Source organism: Arvicanthis niloticus, chromosome 11 (genome assembly GCF_011762505.2).
Source record: "Arvicanthis niloticus isolate mArvNil1 chromosome 11, mArvNil1.pat.X, whole genome shotgun sequence".
NCBI classification, from domain to species: Eukaryota; Metazoa; Chordata; class Mammalia; order Rodentia; family Muridae; genus Arvicanthis; species Arvicanthis niloticus.
The window spans coordinates 55,836,665-55,853,034 of NC_047668.1; the positions used below are offsets into that span (position 1 = coordinate 55,836,665).

The following is a 16,370-nucleotide window of genomic DNA, read 5'->3' on the forward strand; positions in this document are numbered from 1 at the left end:
AACTCAACTGAAATATTTATGGATAAAGGAACACCCATCTATAGTGAGAACAAGTCAGGGGTCTGATCTGTACTAGGTTATGAAATTAGGACTCATAAATTTGATAAGATGGATTCATATAGGAATTTTTTCCTTATCGTGAAGAGGAATAGAGTATAGGACTTAAGCCTTAATGTTTGTCTGAGTGATTCTTAGTGATTATAAACCAACAAACTGAGTTTAGAGGCTTAACATTTATTGAAAATAAACAGAAAATGAATATCAAATTCCCCAATTTTCTAGACTCCCAAGTTTTAGAGGAAGATTGTGTTTTATCTTTTCGAGATTTGTCCCTTGTTTGACTACTTGTTTTTTTTGGCGCTGACTTTAACTTGAAGAGTTGTCTACCCTGTGGGGGACTTTAGATCTGGTATCTGTGTGGAAGGGCAATATGAACCGCAGAGCGGGAGGTATCGGGTACTCACCAGAGAGGACTGCTTGGACACAGGTTTAAGCCAGCAGAAAGCCTTTATTAGTTGGCCAGCTACAACACTGGGTACTGAGGACCCCAGTGTATCCCCAAACCTTTTTTTGGGTGAGCTTTTAAGCACAAAAACTGTGTTTTTGTTGGCATACTTCAGTTAACAAGAACAGTTAGCCAGAAGCAGAATTATGGAAGCTGAAAAGGAAGGTCTTGAGACTTTTCTAGAACTATCTGGTGTAGTGGTGAATTAGTTAACCACTTTGGCTCCCAGAGGATCGTGTGTCCAAGAGCTTTCTGGATTCAAGAATGAAACACACACACACACACACACACACACACACACACACCCCAGCTAATTTTAATATGCTTTGACTAGTTCAATGACTGCTCACTTCTAAACTTCCCTGCAGCTAGCAAACACTCCCCACTGGTAATTTTGAGTTAACATCATTAAAAATCTATATTTCATCTTTGCTACTCCAGACCCAGTGGGTAAGTGGCCCCAGGGGCCACTTTCTTGGATCCTTACATGCCGGTGGGCCTTTAAGTTTCATCTTTCTGCTTCCTGTCATGGTGATTCTCTGTCTCCTCTTTTCCCTCCTGGTCCCTTGCCCAGGCAATCTAAAAGTCTTGCCCTATCTCCCTGGCCAGCCAATGGCTATAAGACAATTCTTTATTATCAATCAAAGCAAGCTGGGGGGCAGGGACCCTCAGGTCTAGACGTGTGGCTTTTGGGAGCCGAAATAAGACAAAGCATTAGAATCAATTTCCAACAACATGGACTTTGATGGATTGGGCCTTTGTTTTAGTTTTGGCAGGTGGTGCTGTTTATGTGCTAAGTTTTACAGCCTGAATGCCTCTTCCACCATGGAGTCAGCTGAGGTCTGGGGCTCGTTACATAGGAGGGAAGGTGGAGGGAAAGAAGGTGCATCATGCGTCAAGGTACCCAGTGTTTATGGACACCGTGCTTTGCTCTCCTAGAGCACAGAAGAGGTGGGGATATGGAAAAGGGAGAGGAATTTTTGTAGGTTAGTTTTTAAAGTATAATACTATTTTATCTACTGAGTTACATACAATAGATAAAGTCTGATTCTACTTTATCCAACCAGTCTTTTCTGGATATATGCCAAGATGAATTTTCTTTCTACTTGGAGACATTTTCTAGTTGTTCTGACCTTGCTTTCCTGGACATTGAATAAAATTTGGCAAGAATTATCTGGCATGTGCAAAGTGAATATTTGTGTTATACTGTATATGTCTTAATCAAGGGATTTCATGGTTTCTCTCAGCAGCCCTTCAACTGGGTAATTTTTGTGGATGAGTGTCATATCTTGTTGACCTAAAGACATACCTTCACATGTTATCATCACTGGTGTTGAGATATCTCATGTAGCCAGTAGCATCTTAGTTTCTGTTGGGTAGGTGTGTGTGATGGTTTATATATGCTTAGCCCAGGGAGTGGCACTATTAGGAGGTGTGGCCTTGTTGGAGTAGGTGTGTCACTGTGGGCGTGGGCTTAAGATTCTTACCCTAGCTGTCTTGAAGTCAGTCTTCCACTAGCAGCCTTCAGATGAAGATGTAGAACTCTCAGCTCTTCCTGCATCGTGCCTGCCTAGATGCTGCCTTGCTCCCACCTTGATGATGACAGACTGAACTCTGAACCTGTAAGCCAGCCCCGGTTAAATGTTGTCCTTTATAAGAGTTGCCTTGGACATGGTATCTGTTCACAGCAGTGAAACCCTAAGACAGTAGGCAATGGTTGTGACAGGTTGTCATTTCCTGTATTTGTGAGAACTTTACCACAGCTGTTCACGTTGTCACTTCTACTGAGTTAGATCCACTCTTGGTATGATCCACATGTCATGTCAAGTGTTCTCAAAAATATATACTGTGACCTGGCATTAATGAGTTACTGTAAACATAGAACATGTGAACACAGAACAGGAGAGTAAGTTGAATAATTAGTGCATTTATTTTGCAAAGCAACAATTAGGTATTTAAAACATCTTGTTTGAAAGAAGTAATTAACAAAAAGATGATGCTAGGTTATACTATTTTTTATTAGCAAAGATTGTTGATGTCTCAGGGTTTCTATTGCTATGATGACCAAAAATCAAATTGAGGAGGAAAGAGTTTATTGAACTTATACTTCCATATTGCTGTTCATTATCTAAGAAAAGTCAGGACAGGAACTCACACAGGGCAGGGGTCCTGAGGCAGGAGCTGATGCAGAGGCCATGGAGGGGTGCTGCTTATGGCTTGCTCAGCCTGCTTTCTTATAGAACTGAGGATCACCAGCCCAGGGATGGAACCATCCACAATGGACTGGGCCCTCCTACATTGATCACTAATAAGAAACTGTCTTAAAGCTGGCTCTTATGGAGGCATTTTCTCAATTGAGATTTTCTCCTCTCTGGTGACTCTAGCTTGTGTCAAGTTGTTATAAAATTACCCGGGACAGATGATGACCAAAATACTAAAATCATTCCTAGTCACATCAAGTAGTGTGTTTGAAGGTAGTAAAAACTACTCAATCCTTTGAATAGATTCATTAAGAGCCTGGTGTGACTCATGTGTGATTGCGGTTAATTAAGCCATTGAGTTAGTTTAATTGGCTAAGTATTTTTCTTCCTTAGTGGTGGGAAAAATATATATAATGATGTGCCTTCGAAGTGATCTTTTAAGAGCATTTTAAATCAGATGAAATAAAGTGTATAGAATGGGTTTATTATGAACGAGGCCATAGTAATGAGACCTGTCTCACTAGAATTAATTAGACTGAGAAAAATTACAGAGACCTAGACGTGAAGCTTCATTCTAGTTGGGTCTACAGAGTAGAATGTCTTATTAAATGAATCTTTAGGAATGACAGGTGGCTCTCCACACTTCTCTTTTGAAACAAATATATTGCTAAGTGCTGAGACATGTCCAGTGACATTTGCCAAGCATTCCTGCCGGGAGGCTATGGCGGGCTCGGGAATTTTTCCCTAGTGTTTTCTGGTAGTGCAGTCTAGCAGACATGCTCCTGCACCTTGGGTGTTACTCCTACCCCACTGCTGCATGGTTTTCTATGCTTTATGGAAAGCAGGAGAATCTGTTATTCAAAAAATGAAGGACCTTGTCCTGTTCTTTTAGTGGTTTATCTAAAGAAGCCTGCTATTCATTTGTCTTATTGGTCCTTTTAATCATATGGAAGTTTGATGTTAAATCATTTTTCTGAAATACAGCTCCAAGCTGGAGAAATGGCTCAGTTGGTAAAGAGCTTGTCCTGCAAGCATGAAGGCCCATGTTTGATCCCCAGAGCTCATGTAAAAAGATCTGGGCTTGATTGTATTGTGCTTATGATCCCAGCACACAGAAGCAGAGACAGGAAGAACAGCAGGGCGCATCTGCCTGAATATGATGAGCTTTAGCTGTAGAGAGAGATGTTGTCTCAAATGTGTCCACTCTTTTGGAAAACAAAAATAAAAAACTGTTATGATTTTTTTTTTGTGCCATCTGATAAGGTTCCTAGTATACCCACCCTCCATCCCACCCTCAGCCTGTCTCTTCCACAGGCATTCCTGGAGCACACCCTGCCTCCAAGCCACATCTGTTCCCTGGAGACCCTTGCCAGTGTACTGCTTGGTCTCTGCCACTCTGATAGATGAGAGTATTTTTTCAGGGCAGCTTTGATTTGCATTTCTCTTGTTTTGGGCAACCTGCATTTTTGTTGAGTGAAAGCAATCACATTTCTTGTCTTTGTTTATTTGTTAGCTTCCAGTGAAACACAAGTCTTCCTGACTCCCTTCTCCCCTGCAAACAGGGCCTCTACTTTACCTTCTGTTTCTGTTTTCCTTCTAGTTTTTTCCTCAGAGATATCCTCAGTTAGAGTGACTTCCAGTTAATGTATTCTGGGGTCAATATATTCGTAGTTGCCAAAAGACCCAGGAGTGAGTGTGTGTTCTTATATTTGGTATGATGGGAGTAATGTGGGCAGATGCCATGGTAGACTGTCCTGAGTCCCTTGGTATCATCACTTTTTGCTTGAGAGAAAGAGGGATGAAATTCTGAATGTCATTTTTTTTTTTTTTTTTTTTTTTTTTTTTTTTTTTTTTTTTTTTTTTTTGCTTTGCCTTTCCTTCTCCTGTACTGATCTTCATGTGCAATATTGTTTTTTCTGGTCGTGGGGATCAATCTCAGGACCTTACACAATTAGGCAAGTTCTCATGGAGGTCTAGCTCAGGCCTCTACCATCTGACATGGCTGGGCATGGCCTCAAATCGCCTGTGTTCTTCTGTTTCTGTTCTAGTCTGGGTTCTTTTGTTTTTTCTTTAAATTTCTTACTCTGCCAAGTGGTGGTGGTGCACGCCTTTAATCCCAGCACTTGGGAGGCAGAGGCAGGCGGATTTCTGAGTTCTAGGCCAGCCTGGTCTACAGAGTGAGTTCCAGGACAGCCAGGACTACACAGAGAAACCCTGTCTCGAAAAACCAAATAAATAAATAAATAAATAAATAAATTTATTTCTTACTCTGTGTACATGTGTGCACACATGCATGCTTGTCCATGCCATGACATTCATGTGGAGTTGATTCTCTCCTTTTACTTTCACGTGAGTCCTGGGATCAAGCTCAGGTCTCTGGCTTGTTTGGTGAACCCCTTTTCCTGAAGAGCCATCTTACTGACCCCTGTTATTTGAGACATAATCTCCTGTTGTGGCTCAGGCTGACATGGAATGTGTTATCCTTCTGCCTCAGACTTCAAGTGCTGGAAGGAGTGTAGCTATATAACTGTTCTACCTTGTTTATTATTTATCGCAACATTTATTAAAAATGTGTAATTGTACATGTATGGGTGTTTTGCCTGTATGTATGTGAAGCCACATTTCCAGCTGCTCAAAGTTATTCATTAAGTGTCAGTTGTGTGCCAGGCACTGCTGAGAATGCTGGAAATATGGCTCCTAACCAGCCATCCTTAGTTTCTGTTGTTGTAGATGGTGTGATGTAGTGTTGTGATATCTGTCTCCCTCACAGGACAGCAGAAATGGTGGTTGGGAGAACACTGGGTACTGAGCTCTGTCTCTGTGTCTGGTTTGGGTTGGACATGAACAACTATTTAAATGCTTTGTTCCTTTTTTCTGACTGTTCAAAGGAGGAGGCGACAACACTGAACAGCTGTTTTTAGAGGCAGAATCTTGCTGGTAGAGATGCATCTTCAGATACACGTGGTGTGTGTGTGTTAAAATGTGTGTAGTCATCATTGTGATGATGTAAAGTATCTTGTTGTAAAATTTCACATGCAGTTCATTTCTGCTTGGTTGGGAGAATCCTAAATTAACCTAGATATTTAAAGACACTGGAAAGATATAAAGTGCACTTGTTTTCTCTTCTCTTCACAGAAGAAGATAATGCTGAATATGTTTTTAGATACCATGATGGCTGATCCTCCTCCCCAGTGCCTTGTCTGGCTACCTCTCATGCACAGGCTTGCCCACGTTGAGAATGGTGAGCACAGCTTGACCCTTTACCCCTCTGGTTGTAGGGAAGAAGAAACTGCTGTGTTGTTAGCTATTATTGTGAAAAATTATAATTGCCATTTGCTGGCACACCATCCTTTAAAGTTGCAGCTGTTGTTTTGAAAAAAAGAATACTTATTTCTTTTTTTCAAAAAAAAAAAAAGTGCGAGCCTTGTCACTTGGGATTCTGAGAAATAACAAAAACTGGTGGTATGGACACTTTTTTTTTTTTCACCCTGAGATTGCAGGCAGTCATATGTTTGTGTTTATCTGCTGTGGTCAGAAATTTCTTTTTCCCTCTTTTAATTTTTCAGAATTGTAGTTTTAGAAAACTAGAGCCAGAGGCAGGTGGATTTCTGAGGTCAAGGCTGGCCTGGTCTACAGAGTGAGTTTCAGGACAGCCAGGGCTACACAGAGAAACCCTGTCTCGAAAACAAAACAAAAAAACAGAAGAAGAAGAAGAAGAAGAAGAAGAAGAGGAAGAAGAGGAAGAAGAGGAAGAAGAAGAAGAAGAAGAAGAAGAAGAAGAAGAAGAAGAAGAAGAAGAAGAAGAAGAAGAAGAAGAAAGACTAGAGCCCTACAATATTAGCCAGCAAACTTTAGTTGATTTTGAATAATTAAAACATTGCTGAGATACAATTAAGTTCTGCATATCCTTTCTTTTATCTTTCCCTCTATGATTAATTGTGTGTGTGTGTGTGTGTGTGTGTGTGTGTGTGTGTGTGTGTGTGTGTGTTCTCAGTGAACATGGAAGTTACCGATTGGCTGGATTGGCTGGCCAGCGAGCTCTCCAGGTACCTACCTTTCTCTGCTGCTCTCCCACCCAGTGCTAGGGTTACATGTAGGCTCGTTTGGCCACACTTAGCCTCTCTTTATGTCAGGGATCTGAACTCAGGTCCTTATGTCTGTGGGGTGGGCAGTTCACTCACCAAGCCTTCTTTCCAGGCCCTTCTTTACCATTTTACCTCGAACATACTGCTGAGATTTTTCCCAGTAGTTTGATTGCCTGTAAAGTAGATGTTTTCACTTTGAATTGAAACAATACTTGCTTCTTAGAATCCTCTTGGTGTTTTTTTGCTGTTTATTTCCATATTCGGGTTGTATGAATGTGTTAAAGGGAAGACTGACACTTTTCTATACAGCCTTCTTTTTTTTTTTTTTTGGTTTTCAAGACAGGGTTTCTCTGTGTAGCCCTGGCTGTCCTGGAACTCACTCTGTAGACCAGGCTGGCCTCGAACTCAGAAATCCACCTGTCTATGTAGCCTTCTTTCTCTCCAGGTTTGTCTGTTTCTCTCTTTGCCACAGGAGGAAAGAAGGCATAGGCTGCTGATGACCAAAATCCTCCTCCTCACTTTTCTCTCACACTTTTCTATCCAGCTTTTTTTCTTGTTTTAAACTTCTATATGTCTTTTGCTCAAATATGGATACGCCACAAGCATCTCAGTTTCAGGATTACTTTTCTAAAAGACTAGACTTTAAAAAAGCAGCTAAATTCTTAAATGAGAGTTTCTGAATAGGCACGTAAGGAGTTAAATTACTAAGCTGTTCTTGGTTCTTTAGGAGAGATGCTTTTATACTCTTAAGTGTTTTATTAGTTTTCACAAACCATTTTGTATCTACTTTGAGGGGTAGAAAGTGTCTTATTTGTCATGATGTGCTATTAACCATAAGAATATTTTACTATCACTTTGTATAGATTGTGTTATTGATTATGTTCTTATGTGTTCAGTGATATTATGTCTTCTTAGAGACAGAGAAATGTTATGGAATCTTTGAAATGTCTAGAAATAAAATCATTTGTCTATCACATTGATACTTGTTTATATGTCTTACTTATAAGTGGCAAATCCTAAAATTACAATATGTTTGGGGGTTTGTTTGGTTTGGTGTCTTTTCTGTATTTTGAATGACTACTTAAAAGATAAATTAAAATTACTATTTAAGCCGGGCAGTGGTGGCGCATGCCTTTAATCCCAGCACTTGGGAGATACCTGTAATCCCAGAATTTAGGAGATAAACATAGAGCATCAGAAATTGGCTGGCATTGCCTATATATTATGTTCACAGCCAGCCTGGATGACATAAGCCCCCATTTAAGAAATGAAACAAAAGAACAAGCCAAAAAAGGGACATATATTTGTTTATTTGAGCTGAAGTTATATTTATTGTACTGGTTTATGCTGTACTTTACACGAGCAGTCTTAGTGTGGACCCACTCACTGATCTGCCTGGGCTGGCTCTTACCTCCCCAATGTGTGAGCATGCTCAGAAGAGACTAGAAGAAAGTCACAAAGACATACATGTGCAAACTAAATTGCCAGAGTACACATGATAATTCTACTACTATACTGTGACATTCAATATTAACACAAAATCTTTAAAATGTTGACTGAACTGATGTTGGAGCTGTACCAGGTGATGGCTTGGATTCTGAGTGCACACTCTTGCCAACACTCTTGTATTTCTTAGAAATGCAGTGTCAGAAGTCAGACAATTTAGTGTTTTTGGTCTGTCTGTTTCCACCTTGGCTGTGACAGTAGGTTTTGTTTTCCTTCATATTGTTCTGTTTTCAGCTGACACTCTGTTGTTCTCTGTCTCCTCCTTTCCTGGCCGCCAGTCTTCCATCCTGTGGAGTGCTCCTACTGTCACTGCGAGAGCATGATGGGCTTCAGATACCGATGCCAGCAGTGCCACAACTATCAGCTCTGCCAGAACTGCTTTTGGCGTGGCCATGCCAGTGGCCCTCACAGCAACCAACACCAGATGAAGGAGCATTCCTCTTGGGTAACTAACTGCTTGTCTTTGCTCGTGGACTCTCAACTATCCACTTGGCTTACGTGTCGTTCTGGTCCAGTGTCCTGTGGGTACCCTGCCCGGTAGGATGTGGTGTCACAAAAACTTAATGTCAGTGCAGATGCTGGGCTTCCTCCTCACTGAGTTTTAAAAGCAGACTTTTAAATCTTCTGGGAGGTGCAAATGCTAAGTGCATTTAAATGGCTTTTTACAAAGTAAAAATGTATGTTCCTTCTGATTTGAAAAATTATACAAAGGGTTTCTTCCTCGTGTTTATTCCCTTGAGCCTTCAGTTGGGTTTGGAGCCCTTTCTTCAAGCCAGTTTTCCTCACAGCGTGATTGTGTCTGTGTGGCACAGGGAAAGCAGCATGTAATGCAGGAGTTATATATGTGTCTCTTAGGTTAGAGAAAGGCTATTTTATAATCATAGCCATATTAGTATTCTAACCTTCAAACGTAGCTTTGAAATAATACTCAGGTGGTGGCCAAGCACAGTGGTGTATGCCTTCAACCTCAGAACTGAGGGGCAGAATTCTGTGAGTTCCAGGCCAGCCTGGACTACAAAGTAAGACCCTGTCTCAAAGTAAAACAAACAAAACCAACATTTCAGTAAGGATTGATGTCTTCTCTTCCTGGAGTGTTTATAGATCATGAAATATGAATCTCATTAAGTATTTTTCTTCACATCTTTGACTTACGAGTTTTTCTTGGCCACTTGCTTTACTAAATCATAGAAGACCACGGAGGGCCAGAAGTATGGTTCAGGATATAGGGCCTCAGCCCTGTATCTGTTGGAATACGAGAAGGCCTTAATTACTGAGTTTCTTCGCCCCTTTATTTTTCCTAGAATTCAACCAAGAAAAAGTAAATAAACCAAGACCAGGAAATAGTTAGATGGGGAATGAAAAGGAAACACAAAGTATCGACTCTTGTTCAATTTGACTATATTGCCAGAATTTGTGATAATGTGCCAGGGACACAAGTCTCCTGGGGTTGAGTTTCAGTTAGAGCTAACTATAAAACCGTGTTTCACTCAACGTCCTACTCTCTGGCTGTACATTCCAGTACATTCTGGTGTTTTGGTTTAAGGTAATTTAAAAAAAAATTTTTAACTCTCTCTCTCTCTCTCTCCACTTCTTTCTTTCTTTTTCCTTTTTTTTTTCTGTGTTACTATTAAGTAAAGATAACTTGATTATAATTTTCTCACCTTAGGTAAAGTACTGTAGCTTCCTATGCTAATTGATTGGCAGTGTAGTTTTTAGAGTTTTGCCCTCACTGAGATAGGTTTTGCTCCGTCAAGTTTGGTTTGCTGGTGAGCTTCAGTGAGAATCTCACTCTCAGCACTGGGGTGTGGAAAGCAAAGATTCTTACTCCCTTATTTTGAACTTGCTCATTTACCCAATTCAGAGCCTTTTCCAAAGTGAGGATTTTGCGCTTATTTGAAAATCAGTATCTGAATACTGCTGTATGGTTTGCAGAAGCACTTTTTATACACTCTGGAAATTTGTGTCTGAGTTATAGCATATATAAGAAAAGTGCAAGCTAGGTGTGGTGATTTATGCCTACAATTCCAGTACTTGGGAGGTGAGACAGGAGGATTACTGTGAGTGCAGCCCAGCCTTTAGCCTCCACTACCAAACAAACAAGTGTAGAATCCATTCTTATTTGAGCCTCACAATACTCCTGTGAAGATTTTCTTTCTTTCTTTCTTTCTTTCTTTTTTAGTATCTTTATTTTTTTTTAATTTATTTTTTTTATTTTATGTATGAGTACACTGTTGCTGTCTTCTGACACACCAGAAGAGGGCATTGGATCCCATTACAGATGGTTGTGAGCCACCATGTGGTTGCTGGGAATTGAACTCAGGACCTCTGGAAGAGCAGTCAGTGCTCTTAACCACTGAGCCATCTCTCCAGCCCGAAGATTTTCTTTCTAAATATTTCTCATTTTTATTTTATCTTGCTATATTTTTTCTGCCTTGTAAAGTTGTTTATTTTTTATAGCAACTTAAGATTTCCAGAAATCCCTTATTATCAGGTTACATAATTTTAAGTCTGATACCATCAATAGGTCAGTTCTGAATTTTGATGGATTGCATGCCTGGACGTGGCACATGTGTATTGGCAGTTACTGTGCGTGTCTATATATAACTTGTTCTCAAAGTTAAGAGTAGGCACAGTACCGTGGTCCTTTGAGAAGGATGTGGGTGAATTTTGAGGCTGAATGAAAGGAATTTCCACTTAACAAAGACACCTAATTTTTTTGGTGGAGCAGGCACAAGCTCTACTGCTGAGCCATAGAACAACCAATGTTACCAGTTTAATGGTAAGTTCTTTGAATGGTTTCTACTGTGTCTATACCAATATTTAAAATGAATGAGTCTATGTTGGCAGCAGCAGCAGGTTTTAGTTTGTTTGACTAGTTTGTCAAAGAAGTTACACTGTAGGTTTGATATATGTGTGTTTCAGTGTTTGTAAGATTATTTTATTTTCCCAAAGCCTCTATTTAATGTTTTATCTAAGAAAACAAGCAGCAATTCAGTATTTCAGACCTCAGTCTATTTAATTTGCATTCATTTTCCAAAAACGTGCCACATGGAACAATATCCAATATTTCTCCTGTCCACCCATCATTTGTTCATTCAGAAGATATTTTGAGGACTTGCACATGTCATCAGCACAGTCATCCCTCCAGGAACAAACCACTCAAAGGTTCCTGCCCCCCTGAAGATGCTTTACAATGAAACAATGAAAACAATTGCTAGGGCTTGCTGCTGTCTCTGCTTTTCACACCTCTTCTCCAACTTTACATGGATGGGACTATGTAAATACGTCTCACCAGTGCAATGTGAACTGACATCTGTGTGTCTCTCCACAAGACTGTCTCTGTCCTCTGCCTCCTCACTTCAGAGGATTCCATTAGGACCCAGTGGAAGGTTAAGCCGTGAAATAGAAGGGAGCTGGCCCCTATCGTGGATAGTCAGTAGAGAGGAGCAAATGCCAACCGATTTGCCTGTGATAGGAGCTTAATTAGAACTGTGTTTCCATCGCTCTTGAGGCTGAGGCAGGAGACTAAAGATTCAAGGTTACCTTGAGTAACTTAGCAACAACCTGTATCAAAATAAAATTTAAAAGGGCTGGGGATGCAGCTTAGTGGTAGAACATTTGCCTGGTATTTGCAAGTAGGTTCAATTTCCAACACACACACACACACACACACACACACACACACACACACACACACACACCAGGACAAACAAACAGAAAACCCTTTCTTGTTAAATAATTAAAGTTTTCATTTTTCCCTTAACATTTAAAAGTATGTAGTGTTGGCTTGACATGCAGAAGTATACCAGTGAGCAAATGAATCAGATGTGGAGGGGAAAGACAAGTCATGTGATATATCTGTAACCAAAATGGTAAATTTGTTATTAGAGGTACTTGGAAGTAGCCTCATACCAACTGAGCCAAGTGTTGGGAAGGATCATGTGACTCTGTTAACAGTGTGGTACTGTGGAAAAGAGATGAGCTTAGGAAAGAAGTGGATGGTTTATAAGCAAAGATAAAAGGAATTAGAGAAAATTCTCATAGCTAGGGCAGTGTAAGGAGAGGGAAGCTGTTATTCGACCCTATCAAGTATGAGAGCTGAGGATATTTACAAAGCCTAGTAGATGTACTCAGTTGAATAGACAAGCAAGAGCTGCCTATAGAGCCTCTGTTTGCAGAGTTGAGGTCCATGAAGTCTGTATGAAGACAGTTCTTAAAGTTGAGTAATTCTGTTGAACAAAGTCGGGACCTTGTTTCATGTGGCTTCTAGATAGCTCAGGCTTGAGAATAAGGTCCAGGGAAGAACTGTAGTTTCTGGCACACGGTACTGATGGGGAAACAAATAGATGAAAGGCCCACTGTGTTTCTGAGGGAATCATGCTGGCAGGGAATTCATAAGCCTGGACTAAAAAGACCTTTGATTATTTGAGCTAGACAATCACTTTAGAAACCCAGAACTTACTCTGATGTCAGGAAGTGGCAGGGATGAGTGCATTATGAATATTCTGTATCCTCAAAAGAGGGCGTGTCGTGGCACACTTGGCCATGGGGTAAAGAAAAGATCTATAGCCAGGTGTAGTGGTGCAAAGCTCTAATCCCAGCACTGGGAGGTAGTAAAATGAATTTGAGGCCAGTCTGGTCTACATGATAACTTGTTAAAACAAAGAAACCAAAACCAGAACAAAAGAAAAACACACAGTTCCTGTTTCTGTCTCCACTGCATCTTGGGAGTGGGAGAAGGTGAAGGTTCCCCCTTTCAGGTCACAGATCGCATCACTAGGAGTTGCATATGGTCAGAGGAAGACGGTCCCATACACAGTCTTAGATGCATTGACTAAATGGATGGTAGTCCTTTCCTGTGTCTCCTATGGGAGGGTTGGGTGTGTTGGGACACTTGGTGATCATGGTGCTCACTAGTAAGCCATGCTTGCCTTCCTACCTGGGCACATTTATATAATCTATATTTCTTGCAATAGATAGGTTCCCATGGCTGGTCTTCACTGATTGTTACCTCCTAGCCCAGGCAGTTTAAAGGAGGTCTGCGTCCTCCATCCTCATTGTCTTTATCTTCTCCTGTGATACCCATTGGCCTAATGGAAAGTCTCCAAAGGAACTAGTGAGGCAAGAGCCTTGGACAGAAGGAGGCTGGGTACTTGAGTGGATGGAGCCCCTGCCAGTTTGTCTAGGACTTGCAAGAAAGGAAGCTGTGAAATCAAGAGTACAGGGGTGAGGGGAGGTTAGAGACTGAGTGCTGACATCACAGGCCTTGTTTGGAAAGAGAGGAGCAAAGACTGGTGCCTGCTGGAGGAAGATGTAGGAGTGATTAGTCTGAAGGCCTTGGGGCAGGAGTGCCCTGCTGACTCACAGAGCAGCAAGGGAGCCAGCCAGGCTGAGTAGCATGATCCAGGGATGAACTGCAGAAGAGGCCAGGACTTGAGCCAGGCTGTTTGGCCATTGTCAGGTCTTCTGAGCAAAATGAGGAGTCTTGTTAGGACTTGGAGTAGCATGACAATTTCATTCATGTTTTAAATGGTCAGTCTGGATGCTGAGTAAAAGGTAAAAGATATAAGTAAAGAAGAAGCATGAGACTATTTGTGAAAGATGATTATATTAATTATATTAGGTACTTGTCTTGTAGCAGAATATCCAACAGACCAGCTTATGGGAACAAGGATTTTATTTTATCTTGTGGTCAGGGAATCTAGTCCATCATGTCAGGGAAATGGCGGTAGGAAGCTCCTCGCTTTCATCTGACAGATTAGAAAACAAACAAAAAAGAAATGTGCTTACTTAACTGGCATTCTCCTTCCCCCTTATTCATTCAGTGAGGGACTCTGGCCTGTGAAATGGTGCTGCCCAAATTCAGAGTAGGTTGTTGTCCCATCCCCCATCTCCACCCCTTATTTAATTCTCTCTGGCAATGTAGACATACACAAAGGTGTGCCTCATTAATGTCCTGGGTACTTATTGATTGAATCAAGTTGATAATGAAAATTATTATAATTAAACAAAATATGATGGTAGCAGTAGAGGAGGTAAAGGTGTGTGTGTGTGTGTGTGTGTGTGTGTCTGTCTGTCTGTCTGTCTGTCTGTCTGGAATTTGAACCCAGGCCTCATATGTCAGACAAGTACTTTACTAGGAAGTTATCTTCTAGCCTAGAAATGATAAAAGAGAATAAATTAGGATAACTTATAAATCTGTATAATGGGACCAAGGAGAGGAGTTAAGAGACACTAAGACTGTCCTAAACCACTTGCATGGTAGAATTGCCATTGGGCAAAGAAGGGCAGGCTGAGGGGGTGCATGCCTAGTCCAATGTTCAGTTTTGGTTTTTTGAGGTAGGGTCTCTTTCTGTGCCCCAGGCTGGCCTGGAACTCAGGAATCTACCCTCCAGAATGTTGTGGTTAAACATGAGTGAGTGTTCAGCTCAAAAGCTCCATTTTAGCCATGTTGCATTAAGGTTGTGTCCATTTGGAGTGGTTGAGTAGGCCACTGGACATGAACTTATAGACTAAGAGAGTTTGAGATAGACTTATACTTAATGCATATATTTAAAGGTAAATTAATGTATACTATTAATATTTGGATTATTTGGCACAGGAACAAAAGGTAGGGTCAAAAGCCTAATTAAAGTCAATTTAAGAAGCAAAGGCAGAGCCGGGCAGTGGTGGCTCACGCCTTTAATCCCAGCACTTGGGAGGCAGAGGCAGTTGGATTTCTGAGTTCGAGGCCAGCCTGGTCTACGGAGTGAGTTCCAGGAAAGCCAATGCTATACAGAGAAACCCTGTCTCGAAAAACCAAAAAAAAAAAAAAAAAAAGCAAAGGCAGCCCAGCATACTGGCACATGCCTTTAATACCAGCACTCAGGAGACAGAGGTTGGTGGGTCTCTCTGAGTTTGGGGCCAGCCCAGTCTACAGAGTGAGTGACAGCAAATGCAGACATTTCTTGAAGTGGACATTTATGTCTAACACTTTCCCCACCTCTCTGCAGGGTTTCCCTGGATAGCCTCACCCTCCTGCCTTAGCCTCAAGCTGGCATTGAAGGCTTGTACCGTTGTACCTGCCTCTGACTCTTCATGAAAACCAGTCTCTTTTAGATCAGTCCCACTTCATATCCAAAACACATACACACAAGCACACCGCATACACACAACACACACCAGTCCCCCACCACAGACACCACACACACACACACACACACACACCACTCACATTGGAAGTGTGAATTCTGAATTGAACACCTCCTTCCACACACACCTGCTAGCCTGTCTAGCAGGGGTAAATACTGAATGCTGATAGTTCTGGGAAGCAGAAGAGAATGGCCTTGCTGTGGAAGCTGCAGACCCCAGGGATAAAGGGATGGGAACAAGCTGCTGCCTTCTTTCTCCATCACTGAGCCCTGTGTTAAGATGGGGGAATGAGTGAGGGCAGACACCCCTCCACCTAAGAAGTAAGGACTGGACGTCTAAGCTCAGGTTTATATTCTAGCTTACGAGGGAATTAGGTCGCTTAGGCTATCTCCTCTGAAATGCTTGGTTCATGCCCATAGAACTTTGCCTTTAGAGCCGCAGTGCTGTAGTATTTGGTGGTACTCTGTTGCATAATAAACAACTAAAAATAAAACCTCAGTGACAAAACAAACACCATAATCATCAGGCCACACTCCTGATTTTGTGTCAGGTATTTGGGCAGGATGTAGGCAAGTGGTTCTCAACCTTCCTAATGCTGGGACCCTTCAATGCAGGTGACCCCCAACCAAAATGTTATTTTTGTTCCTACTTTGTAACTGTAATTTTGCTACTGTTATGAATTATACTGTAAATATTTTTGGAGATACAGGTTTGCCAAATGAGTTGCAATCCCCAGATTGAGAACTGCTGGTATTATGATCGGCTATCTCAACTCCATGTTTTCTGGGCTCTTTCTTGGCATGATTGGAATATAGGTGTGGCTTGAAGGCCCGAAGGCTTCTTCATTCCCATGTCCACTGACACCAAAGCTGGAATTTTTGCTAGAATCCAGCCACAAATGCCCTGTTCATATGCTGTGTGCCCCTCATGCTTGGTGCCCAT

At 41.4% G+C, this 16,370-nt stretch overlaps 1 protein-coding gene across 9 annotated transcripts in view; it reads left to right on the plus strand.

The window, feature by feature from the left end:
* Positions 1-16,370, plus strand: part of Dtnb (dystrobrevin beta) — a 195,132-nt gene that overhangs the window by 60,780 nt on the left and 117,982 nt on the right. For all 9 annotated transcript variants that reach the window (XM_076942210.1, XM_034513843.2, XM_076942214.1 and 6 more), the window contains exons 7-8: positions 5,842-5,947; positions 8,576-8,742. In XM_076942210.1, the coding sequence (XP_076798325.1) occupies positions 5,842-5,947; positions 8,576-8,742 (273 nt within the window). The remainder of the gene's footprint in view (positions 1-5,841; positions 5,948-8,575; positions 8,743-16,370) is intronic.